The sequence below is a fragment of the Thermobia domestica genome, chromosome 17 (genome assembly GCF_964235325.1).
Source record: "Thermobia domestica chromosome 17, izTheDome1.hap1.1, whole genome shotgun sequence".
NCBI classification, from domain to species: Eukaryota; Metazoa; Arthropoda; class Insecta; order Zygentoma; family Lepismatidae; genus Thermobia; species Thermobia domestica.
Genome location: NC_137470.1, coordinates 73,693,215 through 73,718,598, shown reverse-complemented (window position 1 = coordinate 73,718,598; position 25,384 = coordinate 73,693,215). Strand labels below are relative to the sequence as shown.

The window sequence follows — 25,384 nt, the reverse complement described above, 5'->3', positions numbered from 1 at the left end:
TGAAAATAATTTTAAAATTGTAGTTAGAGCCGTAGCTAGAGATTACAGAGCACAGGGCGAAGTAGAATTCGGCACCCCCTATATTCACCTTACCAAGCTTTTTTCTTTTTTTCTTTTTACATATAACAGAAGCAGATTTGTTGTTATGCTATGCTGAATATTTATCTAGCTTTTTTGGACAGACCATTGCAATAACCGAAAGCGATCATTATGTATTCTTTTACAAATAAGAGCTGTTTCCAAAGGCTTATTTTGGACTTTCTTTTAAGTTTGACAAAACTACCTTCGGTTGTATACAGGTCCAGTTGGAGAACAGTTATGGAAATTTACAACTATTTACGTTTCATACTATTGACAAGAAATGAAATTTCAATACATTATAAACTATGTGTTTTTAAAATGTTCGAAATTATTAATTTTCATTTATAATTGTAAACTTCTTAAATATTACTCTGTATGTGATGACACAAATAACATTTCAATTTTGATTCTTTTACGGTAAATATATATATATATATATATATATATATATATATATATATATATATATATATATATATATATATATATATATATATATTCTGTGAAATTTAGCGGAAATTCAGAAGGAGCCTTCTTTGCAAGTTTCTCAATATTGATCAATGGAGGTGAAGAATGTTTAATGTTTGTATTTGAAGTCCAAAATATAGTTTGACTACTGCATATGTTTGAAATTATAGTAATTACTTAATATCTTAATGAAAGTTCTGATGAAAGTTCTGAATTTAAGGTTACCTATTATTAATTAACATATTAAAAATACACTATCACACATGCACACACATATATATACGTATAATGTGTGCATGTGTTTTGTATGTATGTAGATAGATACAAGTATCACACAGCAAGATACGTATGAACAAAAAATATCCTGGCGATACAAGTAGTTGGTGGAGAAATGATCCCAATAAATTCCTTCAAATTGGAAGCATTTCATATGTCATTATGATAAAAAAAAAAAAGTCAATGGTAGTGATGTCTTTGGAAAAGATGAAATTCGTTTGGATAAGTTCTGACCCCTTACGTCCCTATTCTACAAGTGTTTCGTGTTCGAATATGTTATTATTCCCCTTGTTTACCTTTATTTTTAATATTGACGCGCAAACAGCAGCTTGCGTGTCTCTTCACTCCTTTCATTTTCATACCTTCATTCTCACCGTCGTGATTAATCCGATTGGGCAGAAAGTCATGATTAACTAAGCAAACTCATCACCATCAGAGCACCGAACACGTATTTCAGACCTTTATTGTTGCTGATTTTGAAAACGCTGGTTCGTATACTATAAATGATTACTCGGAACCTTGAATATCACATCGTCATTAGCAAATCATATATAATAACTTCCTTTAAGTAATACGTAAAAAGTTGTTGTGACTCTTATTGAATCGTTTGGATTGCGAGCAAAGTGAGCAAGAAAATTTAAAAAAAAATCTATTTCTTTGCAAACCGACAACAATTGATTTAATAAGGCGTCAATATCTTTTCGGGGCGACGCATCGTTACTCATTTCCAACAATTTCTTCCTTTCTTCCTGCTCGTTCGGCATCCTCTTCCTATCAACGCCCAGGGCTCGCGTCCCCTAGCTACGGCTCCGGTTAGAAAGACCCACCCAACACAAGTACATACTGATCATGTGTAAAGAATGTTCCTCGAGGTACATTGGAATGTACATGATAGGTACGTGAATAGAGCAATCATGTGAAATACACATGTAAGGAATAAGGTTACTTCCGCCCAAAAGTACGTGCATGACACATACCGAGGAATGTATCTATTATGTGTATATCACGTACCGTGTATGTACTTGACACATTTACTGGGCATTGGCATGTGCCAGGAATGTACTAGGCATGTCAGCAATGTTCCTTAGGGCAGTGCTATGCAACTGGGGGTGCGAGTACTTAAATACTAAAACTTAACGCTTCATTTTTACGTTCGAATTTAGAAGCTTGTACTTTTAAAAAAAGCCAAGCAACTAACTCTGAAAATATATGCCCTCCTCCGGCATCTGTGTGGCAATTTAACTATAAAATACTACAGTAACATTTACGAGCGACTGAGCTCTAACCTATAATCTTAGCATTCAAACCTTTGATTTACGGTTATTTGTGATTTCACGTTTATAACAAAGACAAATATTTTTAAAAGAGTGTAGTTTAAAGAAATTACTGAAATAAATATTTTTCACAAAGTTTATCCTTTTAAATTATTGTTCAAAGGCCTTTGCCTTTAGTAAGCCTTCTCCGAAATACATGCAAATGAATTGTGCTGCCATCTTTGGAGCTCTTTTAAAATACACATATATGTTTCTCGACAATGAGATCTCAGAAACTACAGGCTCTAGAAAGATGACGTTTTCACTGATCGATTGCAAATTTCATGTAGATTGTCCAGTTCTAATTGAATATTTAAAACACATGGGCACTATTTCTTTAGTACATTTTTACGGGTACATTGGAAGTGTTGAACTTTCAAAAAAATAAAATAAAACATCACATCCTAATCATTACACATTCCAACACCACACTGTTTTATATAGCGGTTGTATATGTCTCCGGCATTTGTTTCATAGCCAAATAATAATGGAAAAGGAAGGATAACCATTTCTCCAGTCTAAGATGAACTTTTTTGGGGAGTGTTTTTCCCAATAAGCACCATATATAACTGACAATATATTAATTTTGTATGTAATGTATTTGCTTATTACATACTGCATGCAAGAAGAAAGAAAACACTGCAGAAAATTGCAAAATGACACACACAATATATTACAATGTGGCTAAACTCAGAAAGTGGCTATAGAAGTGAAAAGCATATGGCTAAAAAGCCACTATTGGCTCTTTGGAAATTATGTGACTAACGACGTTCTCAAAATGGCCAGATCTCGTCACAAAGTGGCTAAATTGGCAACCCTAGTCGCAATTACGCAACTACGAAGCAACTAACGCACAACCATGCCATGGTACATGGGGTATGTGCCATTCACATTCCTCACATTCCAGTGAAGCATGTAAAAGTACCTTTCAAGTGTCAGAAATTCCTCGAAAGGCACGTACCTAGCGACACGTGCTATGCATATGAAATGTACATTTTTCAAGTACCAGGTACGTAAACGGTACATATGGAACTTAAATGGCACGTTCCTAGAATGTACCTGGTTGGGTGGGGACTAAAACAATTTTTTTCTCTTTCTTTTCTCTTGCTTCTTTGCTTTTATTTCTTTCTCTCTTTGTGTATGTATAACTTACCTAGATGTGTAGCTAATTTTAATTATGTACAGTTAATTTCAAATAATTGAAAGTGTTCAGTTATAAACACTTTTGGCTTAAGTTACAAGACTTTACATTTTTTGAGAAGACTGGCTTCGATGTTTTAATTATAATAGGACTACGTAGTATCTGAAACAAAATGTTTCAGTATTTAAATGTGTTCATTTAAAATATTATTTTCCAAACATTGCAATCAATTTCCAAGTTTGTGGGCCCGCGTCGCGTGATCGCTAACGCTCTAGCCTTTTGTGTGAGCGGTCCTGGGTTCTATTCCTTGTGGGAAGACTCGGTCGGAAATGTGTAAATCCTTTTCAGTTCAGCCATCTGAGTGAAGTTTCTCTTGAGTGTTTCTTATTCACATCAGGCAAGTGCCGGGATGGTACCTTACAAAAGGTCCCAGGGTGTTTCCTTCTTTCCCCATTCCTTTCTTCCTTTACCACTTCTCCGGGTACTGTGATCACTGAGAGACTTCATCGTTCATAAGTGATGGGCTAAAATGGCCTAATTCTAATCGAAATTCCAGATATTTAGAAGTTTACTTTAAGAATATACATCATTATCATTGAATGCGCCACAGTTTAGAGTATGATATTTATTTATGTGCCCCCTTCATATTTCACTAAATTACAAAGTAGAAACAAGTGAAGTGTAATGTGTGCTACTTTCGATGTAGGACATTGTGAATAATCAGCCGTTATCCTTGCCACCCAATACATAGTTATTTATTGGATTCTGCGTTACATTAAAGAATAGTAAGGGTATCGAATGGTTTGATAAATTATTAAGTATGATAATAAGATACTTAAGTTGAATTTTCATTATATATATACAGGGTGTTAATGAACTATACTGACAAACTGTAGGAGGTGATTCCTCACATCAAAATAACATAAAAACTTCATATGGACCTATAGCGAAAAGTGCATAGTTTCAGAGCTAGGGCTGTCCAAAATCGCGAAAAAGCCAAAATTCAAATGGCCCTAGTTCGAATTCTAGAACCTGTGGATGGTGGTCCTTATCAGCGTAAAAGAATTTCACCCTGCTGGGAATACTCTGTACACCCATTGAACATCAACTAAATATGCATTTTTGGATTGCGCATGCGTGACTTATTTCACGCTGATGAGGACCACTATCCACAGTTTCTCCAATTTGAACTAGCGTCTCTGACTTTTTCGTGATTTTTTGGACACCCCTAGCTCTGAAACTGTAAACTTTTCTCCACAAGTCGATAAGAACTTTTTGTCTATTTGGATGTAAGGAATTACCTCTTAGAGTTTGTCGGTGTAGTTCATTAACACCCAGTATATATATATATATATATATATATATATATATATATTATTTGATTTGATTTGATTTGATTTTTTACAAGTTCGGGTGAATAAATATATACAGCATGTAACAGTTATATTGTGGCCATCTGGTGTGGTGTGACATAATATCATTGATCTGGACAGCTGGAACGAAAGAAAATATACTGCAAAGTAGTTATCGAGCTACCTTCCTGTTTCACTGTGTAATGCTTTAATATATATCCAACGCCTTAGCATGGGCTTGCGAACCTTCCCATAGATCCCAGGGTCATGGCGAACAGCATTGAATTCGTCATATAGGATCTAGATGTTGCTCGAGAACACACACATGACAAATAGGAGTGTAACATTCACCACACTCTTAGAGCAACCGCTAATTGAGAATAGTGTGGGATAGCCAATCCGTGACATAGGAAATACAGAGAGACAAGACTATTCTATTCGCGACACATTGAAGATAGTCAAGGAAGAGGATTTGTGTATTTTGTAAAGGCACACGATGATCGAAACTGCGGAGAAAACATAATTTGTTAGAAAAGACACTCACTGGGAGTTTGTGCTAGTCATTCAGTCGATGAAAATTCCTAAGGAACATCAAAGATAATAACACTTTTAAGTGTGCATATATAACAAGAAACAGAGACTTTGGTATGCTAGTGTTCACATCACTGGGATAAACGAAATGTTCTGTAATAATCTTAATATCGAGTAGTACGATTTACGTTAGTCTAAATTCATACGTTACAATTCCCAGCTCGCGTCAAGTGAACTTTGTGGTGGAAAAACACCGTGTGCGTGGGTTTCCTTGGGGTTCTTCCGTTTCCTCCCACATTCTTCGTTCCACCATTTCATTCATTGGTCATCATCACCGTCTCCTTTAGCCTAGCCAGCATAATCGTGGGACGTAAAACTCAGATTTCATTTTCATATGTTACAATTACCGCCAATGAATATTCATTAAATTTATTTACTTGGAACACTAAGTGAGTTGTGTTAACAACAACAACAACAAAAGATAAAGAATTAATCTTACAAGTGCCGTGGTATGGTGGACCGCGAGAAAAAGAACACTGTCTTTATATAAATATTATTGAAATAGTGATACATGATTACAGTTTCTACTTATGTTTGTTATAAAATTAACATTGATATTTTGGATAAAGTATTTTGGTAAAATATATGTTACGATTTGGGGGGAGGGATGATATAAGGGTGTTCAAAACAATCACCATGGAACAAATATTTGAACAGACTTACTTTAAGCTTTCGTGGAATTGAGCTCTTCAAGATAAGTGATTTATTTTTCCTAGTACAAAGTTATTTCATGAATGTAGTAGGCCTATTTACACTATTTGATACTAATGTTTTTTGCAGCAAAAGAATAATTGTAATAATTAGTATGAGCATGTTTATTAAATTTGTTCAATTATTGTTTCGCATGAGATTGGAGTGTACTTAAACAGTAGGGACCAGGATAAACAGAATTACGCGGGCCGGGTCCTGCCACCGAATATAAATGAATAAAATATAATTTTTTTCTTAACTCCAGGCGTAACAAAAAGTGTGTAGCTGATCATCATAATATAGCTGAATCAAAATTTGATTTTTAACTGTGAATGAGATTTTGTAAGTTTTTGATTACAAAGGCCATTCTGCAAGGGAGCTCCTTCGTGGCTATAATCGCAGTAACCCTGGGTTTGATCTCAGCGGGAGCTGATGTGGTTCGGATTCTACGTCTCATGTGGCCTGGGACGCTAAACTCAAATGTGAATCCCATTCTGCAACGTAAGGTCATTGGTACCGGGCCGAGTTTTAGAAAAACGCAGATTTCATATAGTTACTTTCAAATATTCGTACCTTAGGTTCTAATCGGCCTGGAGTTATGAAAGAAGAATGAGGATATGGAAAATACAACAAGGATCCAAAAATGTATGATTTACACACATTCAGGCGGAGAAGAGACCTGGAAAATGACCCCCAACTTTGATTCTTATTTTGTTCTGACGCGCGGTGCTGTAGATTATGAAACTAAGCTCCATATCGTACATTCAAGCGAGATATGGATACCGTAGAGCAAGCTGGTCAATGGTTCAGGCCTGTAGCTAAGGGGCTTCATCTTCTTGAAATTTTCAGTTTTTACTTGGTATGTAGGTATGACTAAGATGAAAAGTCAACCCCAGCAAATATGATTACGGCCCTCCTGTTGGAGTTCTAATTAGACTGCAAAGGCTTCTCCCACGTTGTGATCGTGACACAATTTCCTGTGACCGTGTTTGAGCAAATAGCAGAGAATGCACTGCAAAACAGTACATACTGATAAGTTGGTGAAGTCTGTAGAATGCAACCAGTTCTTTGAAGTGAAACATCTAACGAGTTGGATTATGTTAACCATAAAACTTCACGTTACAAAATAATCATGTGATGGATACCCTGAATCTTACATAAATGATAGCCATTTATCAATCTTTCTCTTTGTGTATATGTTGAAAAAGAGAAAAACAAATATGAAAGCAACTTAAGTATATTTTTCATTATTCATTGTCAAACTAATATCCTAAATCCTACATACTTGAAAACTCCTGTGTAGTTATATGATAGTATACGCGCCTTCGGAATGGGAAACGCGGGCATGACTCCCGCTGGAGGTTCATCTAGTTCGAATTCTGTCTCATATAGGGATTCTCTCGGCGATGAAAGCATGTTGAAGTCCAACTCAATGAAGCAATCTGACCCGTTTTAAATCTAACAAAGAAGTTCGGTTAACAAACTTTCAATACAATATGGAGAATTAAAATGTAATGGGGAGTCTTGAAACAGAATTTTTGTTTACATTAGTTAAATAATAATAAATCTTTTGTTACTGACTTTGCTCCTAAAGATATTTGATATAATGTATCTCGTTTTCACCAATCTTTACTTTTTAGAGTTCCCGGAATCTTTTCCAACTTGCCACTGCATGATCCTTAAACGTGTATTTTTGGATAGAGGAAGTTACGAATATATAATGGGCAAATATATTAGCAACGTCCATATCGAAAGTCTGCTTTCCCAAGAGTTCGGTCTCCTAAACTACTCATCGACGGATATGGGCTACTAGGGATTTCTGTTTATATTTTTGGAATCACCCCGAAGTTTGTCCTCATAGTTCGGAAACACTCTGACTAAACTTAAGAATTCTATACTCTGAATTATCGTTGCACTTCATAGTGCAATATATTTGAATGTAGTTCATTATATACTGGGTTTCATTTTCAATATTTTAGAGTTAAAAGAAGTCTAGGACCTTTAATGAAAAGATTAACATCCTTCAATCGAATCAGGTTAAATACAAGTTTTGGGCGGTGTGAGGGTAAGGCTATACATTTCCATGACCTTAACAGGTGGAAAAGCTGATGTGGTCAGCATCACAGTTTCGCCGCATTCACCCTCTGTTTGCCGAAGTACCTATTTGATGAAAAAGTTCAACAAACCGTATTCAACACTTGAACAAGGGCATAATGAGATAATGAATCTCCCTCGTTATGTATCGCACCCAGGTCGTAGAATGATTTTATATTCCAGTTTTGCAGTCTTTACTTGTGATTTGTAAGTTCAGACAAATTATTTTGTATTGGTAATCTAGTGCAGACTCCCAAGTAAGTTTTACCATTTTCGATTCGATGGGTATTTAAATTTGTTGTGCTCCCTGTTCGGCATTGTTTAGAGTTCTTTCTAAAAACACGTATCTTATTATTTGTATACTGTAATTGTTTCATAGCTTCACCACTTCAGAAACTGGCCCACTTTTCCATTTCTGATATAATAAGTTGTCTCAAAAACTGGCCCAGTTTTCCATTTTTGACTTAATAAGTTGTCTACGTCAAATTGTCTTAGTACAGTATGTTTGTAAATTTGGATGCTTCTCAGTGTAAGATAAAACACAGAAAAGCGTCAAATCTTTCTTTCACTACATGAATCTTGAAAATACTGAGTGAATATAGTTGACTGGGCACATAAAAATGCACATCAGGTTTCGATATACGCATGGGGACATGAAAGCAAAAACTTTCCCAATAAGCAAGCAAGCCTGCAGTAAATTTAAGTTTACTCCTAATTTCCCTTGATAGACTTAACCTTAGAAATACTGTGTGTGTATGTGTTTGTCAAGTGTAAATTTCAAGTCATGCTTGGAGTCGAGATAGTTTTGACGTATAAACCTGTGTATGCTTAGATCAGGTGTAAGAATGAAGGCTGCTTGCGTGTTAGGCTTAGCCTTAGAGGTTCTCTCTGTGTATGGCTTTGCCAGGTGTAAATTTTAAGTCATGCTTAACAGGCATGTCAATTTAAAGGAATTTTAAGACTTGCCTTGTACCATATTATGTATTGGTGTCAAGTCTGATACAAATTTGCAATCGAGGAACTAGCAAGTTTGCTATACAGTTGGTTAGGTCTGAAGTCATGTAAGTGCAAGCTTAGGCAAGTCTACAGACTTGGCCTTGAAGTTTTAAGTAAAGCTATTAAAAGTCTACAATGCTGTTAGGGTTACATGGTGTAGGTATATACGTTCGTTCACTTTTTGAATGAAAGCATGAATTGTACACTAGTCTTGCCAATCCCTGACCATCTTGGAAGGCAATGACGTAAGACCTATAGTGTAAATATATGATTATCTTAATTGTGAAGACACCGCCCTGTTAAGAGGGCGGCCGGATACGCAAGATACCAGCTTGCCTTCTATGTAGGGCAGTCGGATCGAAAGTATTAAATCATACCTGTATTTAAAAAATATAACGAGTTAACAGATTGATATGTGGTTTGAAACTGATGACCTTTATTTACTCACCGAATTGTAACCGTAGTAAATTTGAAAATAATTGTAGTGATAGAATTCTCACAGTAAATCTTTTTTAAAAAGTGTTAATAACAAAGGTTTTTTTTTGTGTCTAACAGGTAAAATCGTACAATATGTCGCAGGCGGAGGAACATTTGGCTGCCCCCAGTGTTCTAAACAATTTTTAACAAAGAACTCGCTTGCAGTTCATGTGAGGAACATACATGGAGAAGAGAAGGGTCCATATCTTTGTACTCTGTGCAGAAAAATGTATAAAAATAAAAATAGCTTAGCTAATCACATGAGTATAAGACACAGGAGAGTTTCAGGAACTATTATCTAGTGACGCAAAAAATTACAAAGGTGAACAATGAAGAGTTTGTAATTTTAAATGTGGATATATCGTGTACCCGCATATTTATATATATAGTTCTTTTTCATGGATGATATTACTGTGTTAAGAACAGTAAATTACGTGTTTACTGGTAAGTCAAAATCAGGAGGAAATATATCGTATTATTGTAAATAGTGAGGCGGACAAGCAAAGGTATTGTCTACTTTCTGATAAATTGGTACATGTAATCTAGTCTCTGAAGGCAATGGGTGCCATTTTTCAATATGGCTGACTAACAATGTAGTATGTGAGAAATGTGCAAGTTTATTATTTTTAATCTTGAACATCTAGCGTTCCAATCTATTCAGGTGTGTGAACAATAAACAACCAACCCATGCCTCTATGATATGAAGATGGTTCATATGGCGTGTATAAGAAGTCTTGTAATTGTTTGAAGTGCAATGAAAAATAATATGAGTTCTTTATATCTCCTTAGTTTAGGCAGGGTCTCCAGTGAATATCATGTCCACGAACAAATATATATATATATATATATATATATATATATATATATATATATATCAAAGTTCTTGACTTGCAGAATTAAGCACTGACAACGCCGCGACATGAAGTTCAACTGTGTGTCTTTGCCTAAATATCACAACATTGGCTATCTTAGAGCTGTTCTTAATTCTGCATTCTTGTCTAGCGATCCAAGAGCGAAATTCCAGTGTAAGCTCCACACAAACTGAAAAGTGCCTAAAAAGAAATCGGCAATATAACTACCATTCACACACGCTTCTATAAAAATAAATAAACATTTTGGGGTAAATAAACACTTTTAAACTAGGCCTTTTATTGGAAACAATTGAATGCATACAACAGACTTGTGGAGCAACTAATTATTAGTATTTGAATAGAATATCTTAAATCAATTCACTTAGATTTTAACTCAGAACCAATTACAGAATTGAATGGGATTTGAATTCAACATTTAGTATATGGGAGGTCGTAATTCAACTCATATTTCACTCAACAAAATTTTATCAATACGATCAAAATTATTCCATTGGACAAAAACATTAATATAGTATAGCAGTAAGTATATAATTTATGCTCCATTCGGATTGAAGTTTAAATACAGAAACCTTAAATTTAATTTGCTTCCTTTTATGCTGAAGAGGTGCAAATTAATTGATTAGCATATTTAATTATTAACGAATCTACTATACTATCAACTCCTTCCAGGAAATACAAGAATAAGGGAGAGACACTGTTACCGAATATACGATGTGGAAAGTATGCTTCTTATCTATTTTTAACACCATATGTGCAATGTGCTTGTGTGTTCTTATTATAGAGCAGATTTATCGGTTGTTTTAAAATATTCCTGGATTTGCTATAATCTTCAATTTAATATTAAGCTCCAAATCAAACGGCAGTTGTTTAATGCCACAATATCTTAATTACGGTATCGTCAAAAGATGTGCACTTTGGCCACTTCGATGTACTTTACACTAAACTTAATGGCGCACACGAAACCTACTAAATTCACTCGTTTCTCTTAAAATGATCTTAAAATCAGTCAGTTTACAATTAATATCAAGAATCATTAATTTATACCTATATAATTTACTTCCTGATTTCTATAGCAAAATGAAATACTGAAACAATTATTTTAAAAATGCATATTTCTTATTTTATCTATTTCGCAACAGAAATTATTTACATTACAAACACATGCACTTTTTAATTTTATTTAAGCACAGTCTAAAACCCAATTATTAACTTTAACTTCAGTACAATAACACTTTTTTAAAAAAAGAAATGAAAGTTTAATATTTCACAATTACTTCACAAATCACACCAATTAGTTTAATATACCTACGATAGATGTTTATAACTCGATTTTTATATTTTGTTATTTTCAGTATTACGCAAAACACTTCAGCAATAATAAAGTTAAGTTGCCTAACATTTCTGAGTTGACTAACCATTATACCAAGCTGTCTGCTGGCGAGAGCTATTCACTATACAACCCAAAGAGCTCATTGTTTCATTTCACAGTTTGGCTCGCGGAGTCCCCGTACAGCTTATAAAACTTCGATGGGTATGATAATTTTTCGAGGACATTGTTTCCATTTCATTACATTGACCTTGAATTTGTCTATGAAACAACAAGATTAAACACTGTATACATACCTTACATTTGTCTTCCTCCTTATCTTTGAAAAGAGTATTCAAACACTAGAGCATTTGTAGTATAACATTATCATAACTTTTTAACTAACCGGTAAGTAAAAGAGTGCTACCGTTACAAACAGTATTTCACAGCTTTCTTTTGCTTCACAAAATAGAGAATTTTTGGGTGGAAGTCGGTATAGCACCTTCACAAATAAATAAATAAAAATAGTAAATTTGCTTAACTCTATTTGTTGCCAAGGACACTTTCGCTTAAATGAATTGATCAAGGTTCTGACATAGAGGTTACAATGATAGCTCCTGATGCATGGTACCATCAGTCATGCAGATTGATATATAGCAATTTTATTCAAGACCGACAAAGCTTGCCAAAAGACAGATGCATTTCTGGAACGAAACGTGTGTGGTTTACGCCAACAGTGACCACCAAAGAGGTAACATGCTTCTTCAATAAGATAGGTGGCCCTGTAGGTTTTCACCATTTCGTATTAGTTCTTGTGGATGACTTGTTGAAGATAATGAACTTTTGGGTAGACTAAGCACTAATACATGATGACAGTATAGGCTAAACACCAAGATAGTTGTTTGGTACAATTGTGTAACAAAATAAGAAAGCATGAGAGGTGAATGCAAACGAAATGACCATGAGAGGTCCTTGCATGCTTGTGCGTTAGCAGAATTTCTTATGCACATTAAGGAACCATCTCCAGTATTCAAGCTTACTAATCTTGCTGACTTTCACTGAGACAAACTGAATGAGTTTGGAGCTCAAATTTATGGAAAAACTCATACAACACGGCTCAAACAGCGAGTTCTTGTACATTTCCCTGACATGAAGGCGTATACCAAGAGACATAATAAGTAGGGTCTTATGAAACTTTGCGAATTAGTAACAATGATGCAGTTCAGCTTGCACGTGCTTCACAAATTATCAGACGAGTGATGTTTGGAGAAGAAAAGCATTTTGCTACGGTTTTAGAGTACATGCCAGCAAGGCACTGTTCCACGTTTACTACTTGAATTGGTAAATATGATATTTGATGCCCATGCATTAATAAATACTAGGTTGAAGATAATCAAACTGTTGCACTTTCAATCGCTATCCTCCTGAAATTCAATAGCGTTATGCAGAAACGTATTACAAGAACACCTTTCTCTCATAATACAGTAGGAAACAGTCCATAACAGGAAACCCGTATGTCTCATGTTGCATGTTCGCACGCGAAAGAAAGAATTAATTGATACGGTCTTGGTATTAGTATTTCATATGACTGTAAGTTGCAGTTGTCTACATAGTGGGTAATAAAACGCCCTAGTAATTTCATCAGCATCAAGTACTCTGTTATTCTGTGGTGAAGCATTTAATTCACAAGTGCTGCTGTTCACAATATATACTACAATCCAACATTTACTACATCGAAAGATCCTTTCCATGATACTGGAATCTCCATAATCCAATATTTAACTTTTCCTGTTGAAGAAGTTCCTCCAAAAAATGACAATAAAAATGATTCTCTACACTCGTGTGCAGGGAAGGAAATTCATCCATTGCCGTCTTCGTATACACATGTTCGACGAGAGTTCAAGAAATCAATTGTATTATGAGTGTAATTATTCCTCACCAGAGATGGCTTTGTACAGCAAACACAGGAATAATACCTACAGCTGAAGACGCAAGTACTCCAAGATTCATAAAAAAAACTTGAGCTCATGTCCGTCTGTTCCCGATAGTCTCCAGAATGAACAGAACAATATTTGTCCCATGCTCTCATACCTTGAAGGTGCTCATACAGCAGCCATGATTTCCAATGTATTTTGTCCAGAAACTCTTGATGTCCTAAATTCAGAACTGATTCCAGTTATCACCTTTGAAAACTCTCTCTTTGTCTTAGCTAAACAGATTAAGAGGATATGACTGTAATTCCACGGGGAGGAGAAAATAGTACTAATGTTAGGTGGACTTTGAAATTACAGCCTTAAAGAAGTTGGATGACTGGCTAGAAAGAAGCAGATTAGTTGAGGCTTTAGTTTGAGCGTAAGTTGCAACTGAAAGTGCTATAAATTCGTTTCTGAAAGTAACCCACAACACACGAATAAGGAAAGCTCACAAGTCACTGCCGTTGCCTTGCAGAAAAGAGTCATCTTAAATTAAAATACTGGTCTACTGTACTTCAAATGGGATTATTAATTGTTATGTTAGTTCCTTCTTTCATGAACTAACACCCTGGTTCCATGCTTTGGATCACACAAACTGTGTCAGGTTTATTTCTTTTTACTTAAGAGATATGGCTAAGCTTCCAATGCAACACCTTGCGTTGGACGCAAATTTTAATGCTGGGATGTTTCGCTATTCACGAGACAACAAATATATTTTACTCAATACCTATTGACCAAGCTTATGAGCAAAGTAATGCACTTACTAAACGAGATTGTGAGATAGTTAAACGTACTGATAATGCAAATGCTTTTCACCGTTGGATGATTGCAGTAACGAGTGAAACTTTCCAATCTACAGAGTTTGAAGAAGGCAAGGCACGGAGTAGTGTTTTTCGTGATACTTGGCACCACGACCAGACAAATGGCTTCCAAAAAATATGCGACAAAGATGTCCGTTCACTAATTGTCATGAAAAGGCTTGCAAATCTATTCGAGGAAAATAATATGGATCTCATCCCCATTGCAAGAATAAGAACTTCTCGTCTTCACTCTGTCAATGTTATGCAAGAAGTAAAAGCTGTGGCTTGGAGTAGTGTAAAGCATTTACCATAGAGTACTTCATCCATAGAACAAGTTCATAGTTTTCGCAGAACACACATTGAAAAGCAGTCATATAGCGAAGAATCAGATAGTAACTTTAAAAAAATGATGTTGAATTATTGCTAGACTATACATTTAATAAAAACAAGGTGGAGATCTTGAACAGTTCATATGTTATGAAAGCTCAAGGTACCCACCAGCTCTTTTCTATAAGGAAGAAATGCGCCTGTGTTAAGAATTGATAGAATGCCGAGAAAAATATTTCAATAATCAGAAAAATCCACCTAGTTGTACCTGTTACATTGTTAATGGAGCCCATGCACTTCAGATGCTACGACGAACAACTACAAGAAACTTTGAAAAATACTCGTAAACTGAATATTTATCGTGTACCATTCAAAAAAATATATAATACGCTTAGACGTATGTGGGATATCTATAAGCAAGATTCTTTCAAAGCCTTTTTAAGACAAAAACGTGGACAACAAGATTGTATACCTCTAAAAACTGGTAAACCTTCTTACGAAATGACATAAACAAAGCCTAATTGTTTAGTTTTCTCATACCAGGTAGAAAAGGCAGTCAGCCATTTTACTAATAGTGAGGGAGTTCAAAGCTCACAACGAATGAAGTACTGAGAAGACTGTCACACTGTGTATGTATCAAGAGTCAGACAATTTTTGAATGCACAGCGCGCTATGCAACATGATCATAAAACCGGGATACGGACAAAATCTCGCGGCCGAAACATCGCCGCCCAAAATCTCGCCGGCCAAAACCTCGCGTGGCCAAAACCTCGCCACCCAAAACCTCGCGTGGCCAAAACCTCGCCGCCCAAAACCTCGCCGCCCAAAATCTCGCCGGGCCAAAACCTCGCCACCCAAAATCTCGCCGGGACAAAACCTCGCCGCGAATGAAAGTTTTCTTTAAAATTTACCCAATGTGTTTCTTAATATGCAATTCCACATTACAAATAATAATAATAATTATAATAATAATATTAATAATAATAATAATAATAATAATAATAAGGTACAAAACATCGTGTGCGTGGGCTTTCTTGGCTTATTCCCGCTTCCTTCCAATTTCTTTATTCGATCATTTCCTTCATCCTGGTCATCTAGATCTCCTTTAACCTATAGGACATAATCAAGGGACGTCGTAAAAACTCATATATTATTTCATATTTTCATAAATATTATTAGATTTTTGTTAAAATTTTAAGTTTTTGGATGTTCCAAACTTCACGAAACTAACCTCGTTAGTTGTCATTACTTTCCTTATGCAGACTTTCTTTCCCTATAACCAGTTTAAAAACATCCTGTCGCCCTACCTTCACATTGAAATCCTCTAATACAGAAATAGAATTTTCATATGGTATCGCGGGACTTGGTCAAATACCCGTGATACTTCTTCTGAAACAGCGTCTTTTATACCGTCATCCTTATCATCTGTTGGAACATTTACATTTTGGTCAGGCGAGATTTTGGGTATGGCGATATTTTGGGGCGCGAGGTTTTGGCCCGGCGAGATTTTGGCCCGCGAGGTTTTGGGTGGCGAGGTTTTGGCCAGGCGAGGTTTTGGCCCCGCGACGTTTTGGGCGGCGAGGTTTTGGCCAAGCGGGGTTTTGGCCCGGCGAGATTTTGTCCCGCGAGGTTTTGGGCGGCGAGGTTTTGGCCAGGCGAGGTTTCGGCCCGGCGAGATTTTGGGCCGCGAGGTTGTCGCCGCGAGGTTCTGGCCGCGAGGTTTTGTACCCAAACCCATAAAACCATCCTTATTAAGACTATACACGCAGGTGTTGTGGTACTGTCTATATCATATGCTCAAGAATTGCCTCTACAAAATTAACAATAGCTGGTTTTGGGAACATTTTCGCTACTTAGCAGTCCAAAAAATAGTAGCTGGAATACTACCAGTAAATTCGCGTGCATTACTCTTGTTTCGTGCTCTTACGGGATGTGATACGCGTCGTTTCGCAGAACATAGTAAGAAAAGTGCCTAGTCCGTTTCGTTAGTGTTCCCTGAATTCACAGAGGCACTACTAAAAGTATCATCAGAACCAATATCCCTACCAGGAGAAATATTCACTTGCATTGAGAGATTTGTTATCTTACTCTACAAGCGAACACGTATTTATGTATACGTAGATGAAGCAAGGAACAAGCTGTTCATTAAAAGATGTAAAGTTGATTCCACCCCACTTAAAAGTTAAAGAGCTGCTTTAAAAGGAACATGAGAAAAGCTACATGCCAAGGTTCACATGTGTGAAGGCACGTCATAATTCACAGGCCAGTGCTGCTTCCATAGCCAATTAAGTGGGGTTGGAAGGGAAATCTTATTCGAGGTTAGGAATCACTATGGATCACTTTGCCACAAGCAACCAAGAGATGCCAAGAACTGATTCATGTCAATGCAAAACTATTGTAACAAGTGATGTAGTTGCAAAGAAGTCCAACTTTTATACTGCTATGTACTTTGTGAAGGAGAGTGTACGAATAGTCAAATAGTAGTTATAGTAATGTGGAAAGATTTTTTAACGTCCATATAAAGCATTGTGCTGTGTTGTAACGTAGCGGTGAAAAATAAATAAAGTTTTAATTTGTACTCATTTGTTCGTTCCTTCCGTCAGTCATCATTTTAAATGTTCTTTAATGCCTAGCATGGAACACTAAATATGAGTCTTACAGAGTAGTCATGCTTGGCTGCCATATTGGAATATGGCTGCCATTGTCTTCAGCGGCTATATCATATATGTTCAATATCTATATCGTTTAACAATATACCGAGGTAATTCAGCGCCAGTTTTAATGCTTTTGTCATTAAATACACAATTCTACTATTATTTGGTGTTATCTGCCCCACTAAATTGTAACTGAAGTATATGAACAACCGGAACATGATTGTGAATTAAATCACTAAACTGTGTTTACATATTACTTATAGTTAAAAAAAATCAGTTGAGCTAAAATTAATCATACTTTAATGTAAACAATAGAAGAATATGAAATATGTTCCTATTATCCTTAAAACAGATAATTATATTTAGGTAGGAAGCATTTGCATCTTTTCTTTGAATAAATAATATTTTGAACAACCAATAGGAAAACTGATTACCCACGTATACAATTTCTTTTGCCAATAGATTCGAAATGGTTATAATTGAGTTAGTATATATTTGTGTGGTTTAACGAGGAAAAGTTTTCTCTTAACTATACCTAGGTACTCAAATTTGACCAGTGCAGCCACCCCTTTGAGAGAAGAAATTGTATAGGTGGTACTCCTACTACGAACTGTTAAAGTCAAATCTGCATTATGTTCGGGTATTCATTATGCCCTTTCCTTAGTCAACCTCCATCGTGGGTTTAAAGTGAGAAGAAGACTTTAATGTTTAACAGAAGAGGACTTAAAGAACTTTGGTCCCTTCGAAGTCTCTGAAGCTGTTTTTATATCCGCCGCAATTCGAGTCCATTATCATAATTCCTAGCATTAAGGTAAACATCTATTTAAAACCATATTTCGATACTCTTGACAGTTTACAGATACTTCTCACATAGGCATACTATGTTGGTGTGATAAAATGAGAGATCAACAATAAAGAACAGAAGAACAACCATACGTTGCTTGTTTTTATGTGTATTTTCCTTCTGGATTCTAATGTTCCACCTCCTTTCCTTCCATCTCTCTCTCTTCTTCTGTGCTTCAACCATACTTACTGGTAAAAACGCTTTTAAGATCACCCTGTAGGAATTAGCAGGTCTGCCTCAAGCTTGACATTAATGAAAGAGTATAGTGATCACAAGATGGGTCCGTGTTTAATCTAGAATACGTTATACAGGGAATTCGAAAACAATGTACTCACATTAATAGAACGTTTAAGCACTCCAAACAGCTATTTGGGCAGGTAGCCGGCTGTATTGAAGTTGAATGCCTATCTGCAGTGTGGTATACCAGGCTCGATGTGGTTCAGCTATGGTCATTTGCCGAACTTCACGTGGCAGTCTCTCAACCATATTCCACACGTGGTTGATAAAGAAGTTCAGAGACATAGCAGGCCAGAGCGGGGTGTTACCCTAAATATATGTTCGTGTATGGTGCTTGAAGATGGGTTTTCGCAAACTGCTCACATAAGGAACCCAGCCATGACAGGTGCCAAACCAGTTCCGAGAAAGAGAAATGTTCCAAAGAGATTGAAAATAGAAATCAGGGCGTGATCAGTGACATTACAATCTACCCTATTTTTTGGAACAAGTAAAACATTGCTGTACAAAATCACTGCTCTTCATTATAGTGCAGTGTTGCACGGTGACGGACATAGGTAGATATAGTGGTGTGAGAATACCTACTATGGGAGGTGAGGCGCCAGCCGGGAGTGGTGACAACCTTCTAAGTGAATTAATAGCACCTCATCATGGAATTTGAACGCTCAGAGGTAGATAACTATAATTGTATCCATCAGGAGAGATCAACCTTCTAAACAGCAATGTCTAATTTATCAGATGGTTTACATCAGTCATAGGTTTCGGTAATGTAGGTTGGACCTCTACCGTAATTAGAGGTAGGCAGGGGTTGGGACCCTGTCGTTCCTACCGAGTAAAAGTTGCTTGCCTCGCTTTCAAATGGTGGCATACACGTACCATTATTCTTTGTTTCACCTTAGGAAGAATATAAAACGGAAGTACGTCTAACCAGTGTAGCCAGTAGCAAAAAGTGCACTTCTGTCAGAAAGGATGAAAGACTATTGTCCCTTTATACATGTGCATATAGTCTCATACAACAAGGTTACAGACCCTACGGTTGCCTCTATTCGCAGAACAAGTGAGAAGTGAACAACACAAGTCACTTTATGTGGTTATTTGTAACAATATCTTTACTTAAATAACTTAATAGTGTGTGTAATCCAATTTTATGTATGGCCAAACGGCAAAGCCGAATGAAAAGATTTTCGGTTTATATTAGACCCCAATCCCAATTGAGATGTTATCATATCACATTAATTATAATAGTATACGAAGGAGGAGTTAGGAGGAGTCCGAATTTTTGCAAAAAATTATCTCACCAGCCGCTCAACTTAAAAAGCTGAAATTTCACATTTTTAAAAAATAAGCAGACAGCCTAGCAATTTTAGCGTTTTTGATAATTCCCTTCAGATTCTAGACCCTTCTAACATTCATTTTTTTACACACACCCCTGGATAAAAAAGGAATCCAATTCTATCGTCAGATCCAATTCCATCGATCAGTATCACATTTTTATTGCATCAATTAAAAAAATATGTTTGCTGATTTATTTGTTTCCTTTCAAAGTACGAAGTAAACACATGCTCATGTCTGATTTTGTAAAGCACATAATTTCATTGTTTCGGAGTTTCGATCAAGACAGTCAACAAAACAGACATGCTTAATCCTTCTTTTCTGGGCGCCGCAGTTCCTTCCAAGAAATAATTAAGCGTGTAAGTTTTTTAAAGCAAATTGATACGTATAAATGAAGGTTGAGAGGGAGGAGACCATTAAACCACTTATCACTAATAGTTGACTTACAGTATATATTGCTTTGTGAATACACCCCCTTTTATTTTGAACATCTCCCTAAGTAAAAGTTCCTGGCGTATGTATTGATTCCCTTTTTAGTGGGAGGTCGCGCTTTTAGTATATTACGAGTTGGTAGTGGGTTGATATGTAAAAATAATCGGAAACGATTGATATTAGTGTCGAATTCATAGTTTGGGGGTCACTGAGATGAATAGTAACTCTCCCGAAGCTGTTCAAGTCCAAGCTTAGCCCCATCCACATGCGGAGATGAAAATTAAAATGTCCAAACTCATTAAGATTAGTGTAGAACTCATAGCTTTTGAGGTCGCTAGATGAATAGTGACAACCTCCAATCTGTCCAAATAGTGTTGCTCTCGAGACGAGAAATAAGGTTTTGTTGCCTCGTCTCGATTATAGAAGACTTACTTTTCGTCTCAATTATCGAAGGATTAGTTCTCGTCTCATCCCAAAACTTATTCGGATTGTTTTATAAATTTAATTATGCCCTGATTTTTTTTCTTAATTTCATCCACAATTTATGAGATTCCCTCCTCATCACGAGAGGTTTACGAAAGGTGTTGCAGTACAACCCCTCAAATCCGAAAACCCGGCAAATCCGAACACGTTCTCAGGAAAAAAAATAATACAGCTGGAAAATAAAAAAATAATTTAATCACACAAATTTAGTTTTTTTTAAAGGTTTTAACATTTTTAGACTTAATGCTTATTCAAAACGTTATAAAATACAGTTAAGTTTAGATAAAATAGGAAATAGTTTGTCTACTTACGTATTTCAAAAAATCCAAAACAATGAAATCATTTTAGGTTAACTGGATTACGATTCAGACGAAAAATTACAACACAAGATTAAACAAACACTGATTTTTCACATGAAGTCAGTTATCTTTAACTATCGAAGATTAGAAAATCTTCCCGGGGAGGCAATTCCAAACCAGCGTCGCATGAACATCACGTCGTTCGGAGTGGCTGACGGGTGTTGTTCCACAAAGCGTAGTGCAACGTTAAGAGCAGAAGCATCCTCTGTGTACGTCACGACGTCCGTAGGAGCTTCCTCTCCCTCACTGTCACTGCCACCTACATCGCCGTCATGCTATCCCTGGACCATTTTTACTAGGTCCTGGTCACTATATTCTTCGTTCACATCAACTGTTGCCCACTCTTCTAAGCAACCTTCTTCATTCTCACAGCCTGGGACTTGCTGCATAAGACTAAGGAGCTCTTGTTCTGTGACAGGGGTAGGGTCAGGTGCGTCTTCAAATTGGAGATCAGGCCAAAGCTTCTTCCAGCTTTTACGCAGAAAGTTCTCGCTTGTGTTTTCCCATGATTCAGCTAACCAGTAAATAACGTCTTTAATTGTTATTTTTTTCAAGTTTTCACGAATAGAAAGAGAGTCATTTTCTATTTAAAAACGAAGGAGCTTCTTCCGGTAGTTTAGTTTCACGTGGTTGAGAATCCTTTGGTCCATTCGCTGCAGAAGCGACGTAACATTCGGAGGCAGGAAAATCGCTTTTATGTCCCCGCACACCAACTGCATGTCGGACGGATGGGAAGAGGCAGTGTTGATGAGAAGAAGTGCTCGTTGTGGCAGATCATTTTCTTTCTTGAACTTCTTCACTGATGAAACGAATTGCTTATCGAACTACTCCTTGAAAAGAGTACCTGTCATCCATGAGTTGCTCTGATTTCTATAAAATACTGGAAGTGAATTCATATTTAAATTCTTCAAAGCTCTAGGTTTGGCAGACTTTCCTATCACCATCAATGGCAGCTTGTTTGTTCCTGTGACATTACTTCAAGCTAAAACTGTAAGCCGCTGTTTGTTCATTTTGAAGCCTGGTGCAGAGGATTCCTCTTGAGAAGCGAGACTTTTTGTAGGGAGAGCTTTAAAATTCAATCCTGTTTCGTCTGCATTATAAATTTGCTGAGGCGAATAATTTTGCGATGACACTATTTCAGCAAATTCTGTAATGTAATTTTCAGCGGAAGCTGTGTCAGCTGACAGCTTTTCTCCACAAATCGATAGTTGTCTAATTCCATGCCGCTTTTTCCATCGATCCAACCATCCGTTGCTCGCTGAGAAGAATGAATCATCATTCATCATTTTTTTCAGATGCAACTCTTTTTCCTGAATCAATGGACCACTAATTGGCACGCCTTTCTGTCGTTCTTGCGAAAACCATAAAAAAAACCCTTCTTCATCGATGTTTTGATTGACAGACACTGCAGCGTGATGGAGTTGTTTTAATGCCTTTTCACTTGTGGTTGCAGAACACTGTTCGATTTTAGCACGATTTTTTTTCCAGTCACTTATTGTTGCTTTTCCAACTCCATACTCCGCCGCTAACTTGGTCAAACTTTCGCCGTCGTCTAAACGTTTTAAGGCTTTTAACTTTTGTTCCACGGTACATGAACTGTGTTTCCGCTTACTCGACTCAGCCATTACAGTACGTACTTTTAAAACGTCAATTCAAGCTGTTTATTAGAATACGTAAACAAATATTAACCGCACAAACGCTTAAACACTTAACTAACGCCTTATTTATACGCACGATCCACACTATTCAGCAGGTGAACGCTCACTAGATAGACGAAATAATCACATTAATAAATACAGTAAGAGGAAGTGGTAGGGGTAGAGTGATAATAGGCTATTTTTAGCACACGCTTGCCTAGCAACAGTGACAGCTCACCGGACGTACACCCGCCAGTCAAGGTCACTGCCCTTTCGATCACTGGGCTACCCTGTCTAACCTCAGTCGTTGTTTTACCGCCAATTCAGTGACGAAATAAGTACGTAATATTATATCCCGGGTAATCCGAACCCCCGAAATCCGAACAGGCTTCAGCCCCAATTACGTCGGACTTGAGGAGTTGTACTGTATAACAAAAATTTAAACTATGTTAATTTTTGTAGCAGTAGTGTGGCCAGGGAGGATCCGAGGCTATACATCCCTAAAAGTTGTTTTTTTTCTTTTTTAATTCCTGCATTATTATTTTTGTCAAAGTTATAGGTAGCCAATTTTAAAACTCAAAGTTCTATTCTTATTTTCAGTACACTGTATTTTTTATGTGTTTTATTGTTATTTATGATGTAAAACCTGTTTAAATGCGCTTGCCCTTTATTGAAAGTATTTAATCAAAACAAAATTTGCTTGAACAAGTCATTGAAGCGGTGGGGGAATATAAATTTGTAAAAAATGAAGCCTAAAACAACTTTCACGGGGGAGGGTTCCGGACCACCCACTGTTCTGTGTGGTATACCATACTACTGGTGAGAAAAGAAATAACGGTTTTGCTGTTTTTAAAAGAACCGACGAGATTTTTCCAAAACCGGATCAGTTGAGTTGATTTTAATTTAGCGTCCCTTTCAGCAGCGAGGCTATATGAGACGTGGACCTACTGATTAACGTGGAATCCAAACCACATGAGCTCCCACCGGGAATGGAACCCGGATCTCCCACGCCAAAGGCGCGTATGCTAACCGCTTAGCCACGAAGGAGCTCCCAAAACCGGAACAGTTCCGATTTTCAGAGAAAATTGTTTCGAATTTAAAAATTGTTGCGTTTGTAACTGAAGCCGCCTTTAATAGAAAACCGAACCATTTTTTAGTAGAAAAACAAGCCGATTTTGGTGAATTCGGTTAGTGACAGAATTTAAAATGTTTCTGAATATTCTGGTAAAAACAAGTTAAATTTCATAGTTGACTTGCACGCCAGTTTATAATTGTTCGTGTGTCCGGCGTAGCTGGTAAGTTCATCTAGCATATTAATATAAGTGCTTGCAAACCTAACTGTAGCCGACAACAACAGCAGAAGCATGACACAAGTAAGATTGTCAGATTTACTCTCACTCAAATATTAGTGTATCGAAAAACTTTATAAATTGGAGCTACTTTTGCAGTAGATACACAAAGAAAGTAAGACTGACTGTTAGAATAACAATAGAGGTATGCGAACTCATTTTTTTTTATCAGTAAGGCAGTGGCGGCTCGTGCTACTTATACTTAGGAGGGCTGCATAAAATAAAACACCTTATTTAGAAATTAATTCCATACGATGGTCCTTCCTTGTAGTAAATTTTTCGATAACGCTATCATTGAAGTTAGGGATCTTTTCAACCGTTTCCTTTTCTATTGATAACATGGCAAGTATCGTTAACCATTCTTCTCCCTTTGTATTTCTTAGAAAAGTTTTCACACTTTTAAGGGTAGAAGAGCATCATTCAGGTTCACTTGTAGTTAGCGGCAACGTTATGAATATTTTCGAAAGTTTTAGCACTTCAGAAAAGTGGAAGCAAGACTATTGCTTATAACGTTCTGGAGGAATTTCACAGCAGCACCAAGTTTCCTGATCTCTTCTCTTGCACAAACTACACTAAATTCAGTGTGAAGTTCATCTTTATCAAAAACAGGAGAGCTCTGTACATTTACTGAAGATTTATTCGAGAAAGGAAGCACTAAATTGATCAAAATTAGAGTTCTGCAGAAGTAAAGATATAGATAAGAGGTCTGTAAAATGGAAGCGCAGGATTACTTGGTTTAAAACAACGTCACACTTCTTTGGCTACGTGTGCTCTTGACTGTGTATTTGAAACAATTCTCTTTTGGGTTTGATTTTACGTTTCGGTATCAACTAGTTCTATTGATTTCCTGATTTTATTAATTTCAGTGGTGAAAGCAGATAAATATAACTGAACTTTTGCTGCATTTATATAATGACTATGTAAGTTGGTTATATAGAATATTTAGATGTGGTGTAACTAAGTGAAAAAAATAGCCAGAAACAAAATTCTTCATTCATTAAGCATTAGGGTGTATCTCTTTCACTACAAGGCAGACGCTTCATTCATTGTTGTAGTGCTTGAGATCTCGGATTCTGACAAAATTTGGAAGCATTCTTTTATTTCTTCCTGCTTTCCATAGACCACATTAAGTCTTAGATTTAAAATTTCATCTGGTTGGTCCACCACTGGGTATCCACTTTGCAAAACAGGAATCTAAAACTGCTGTTCTGTTATGAGAGCGAGAAAAAACCGGGATAGCAGAAAGATTAGAAAATAATATTCTGGCTTTAGTGTTTTGTCTGGTGGCTCTTTCCATTACAAA

General features: G+C 36.5%; 1 protein-coding gene across 4 annotated transcripts in view; it reads left to right on the top strand.

Annotated features, from left to right (window-relative positions):
- LOC145673735 (uncharacterized) overlaps nt 1-25,384 on the top strand; it is a 453,474-nt gene that overhangs the window by 380,256 nt on the left and 47,834 nt on the right. The window contains exon 6 of one of the 4 annotated variants that reach the window (XM_081743466.1): nt 9,558-10,255. The exons of 2 other annotated variants lie outside the window; for them this stretch is intronic. In XM_081743466.1, the coding sequence (XP_081599592.1) occupies nt 9,558-9,781 (224 nt within the window). In that variant the 3' untranslated portion in view covers nt 9,782-10,255. Of the gene's footprint in view, nt 1-9,557; nt 10,256-25,384 lie in introns of those variants that run through there. One more of the 4 variants, XM_081743465.1, reaches the window with a different exon arrangement.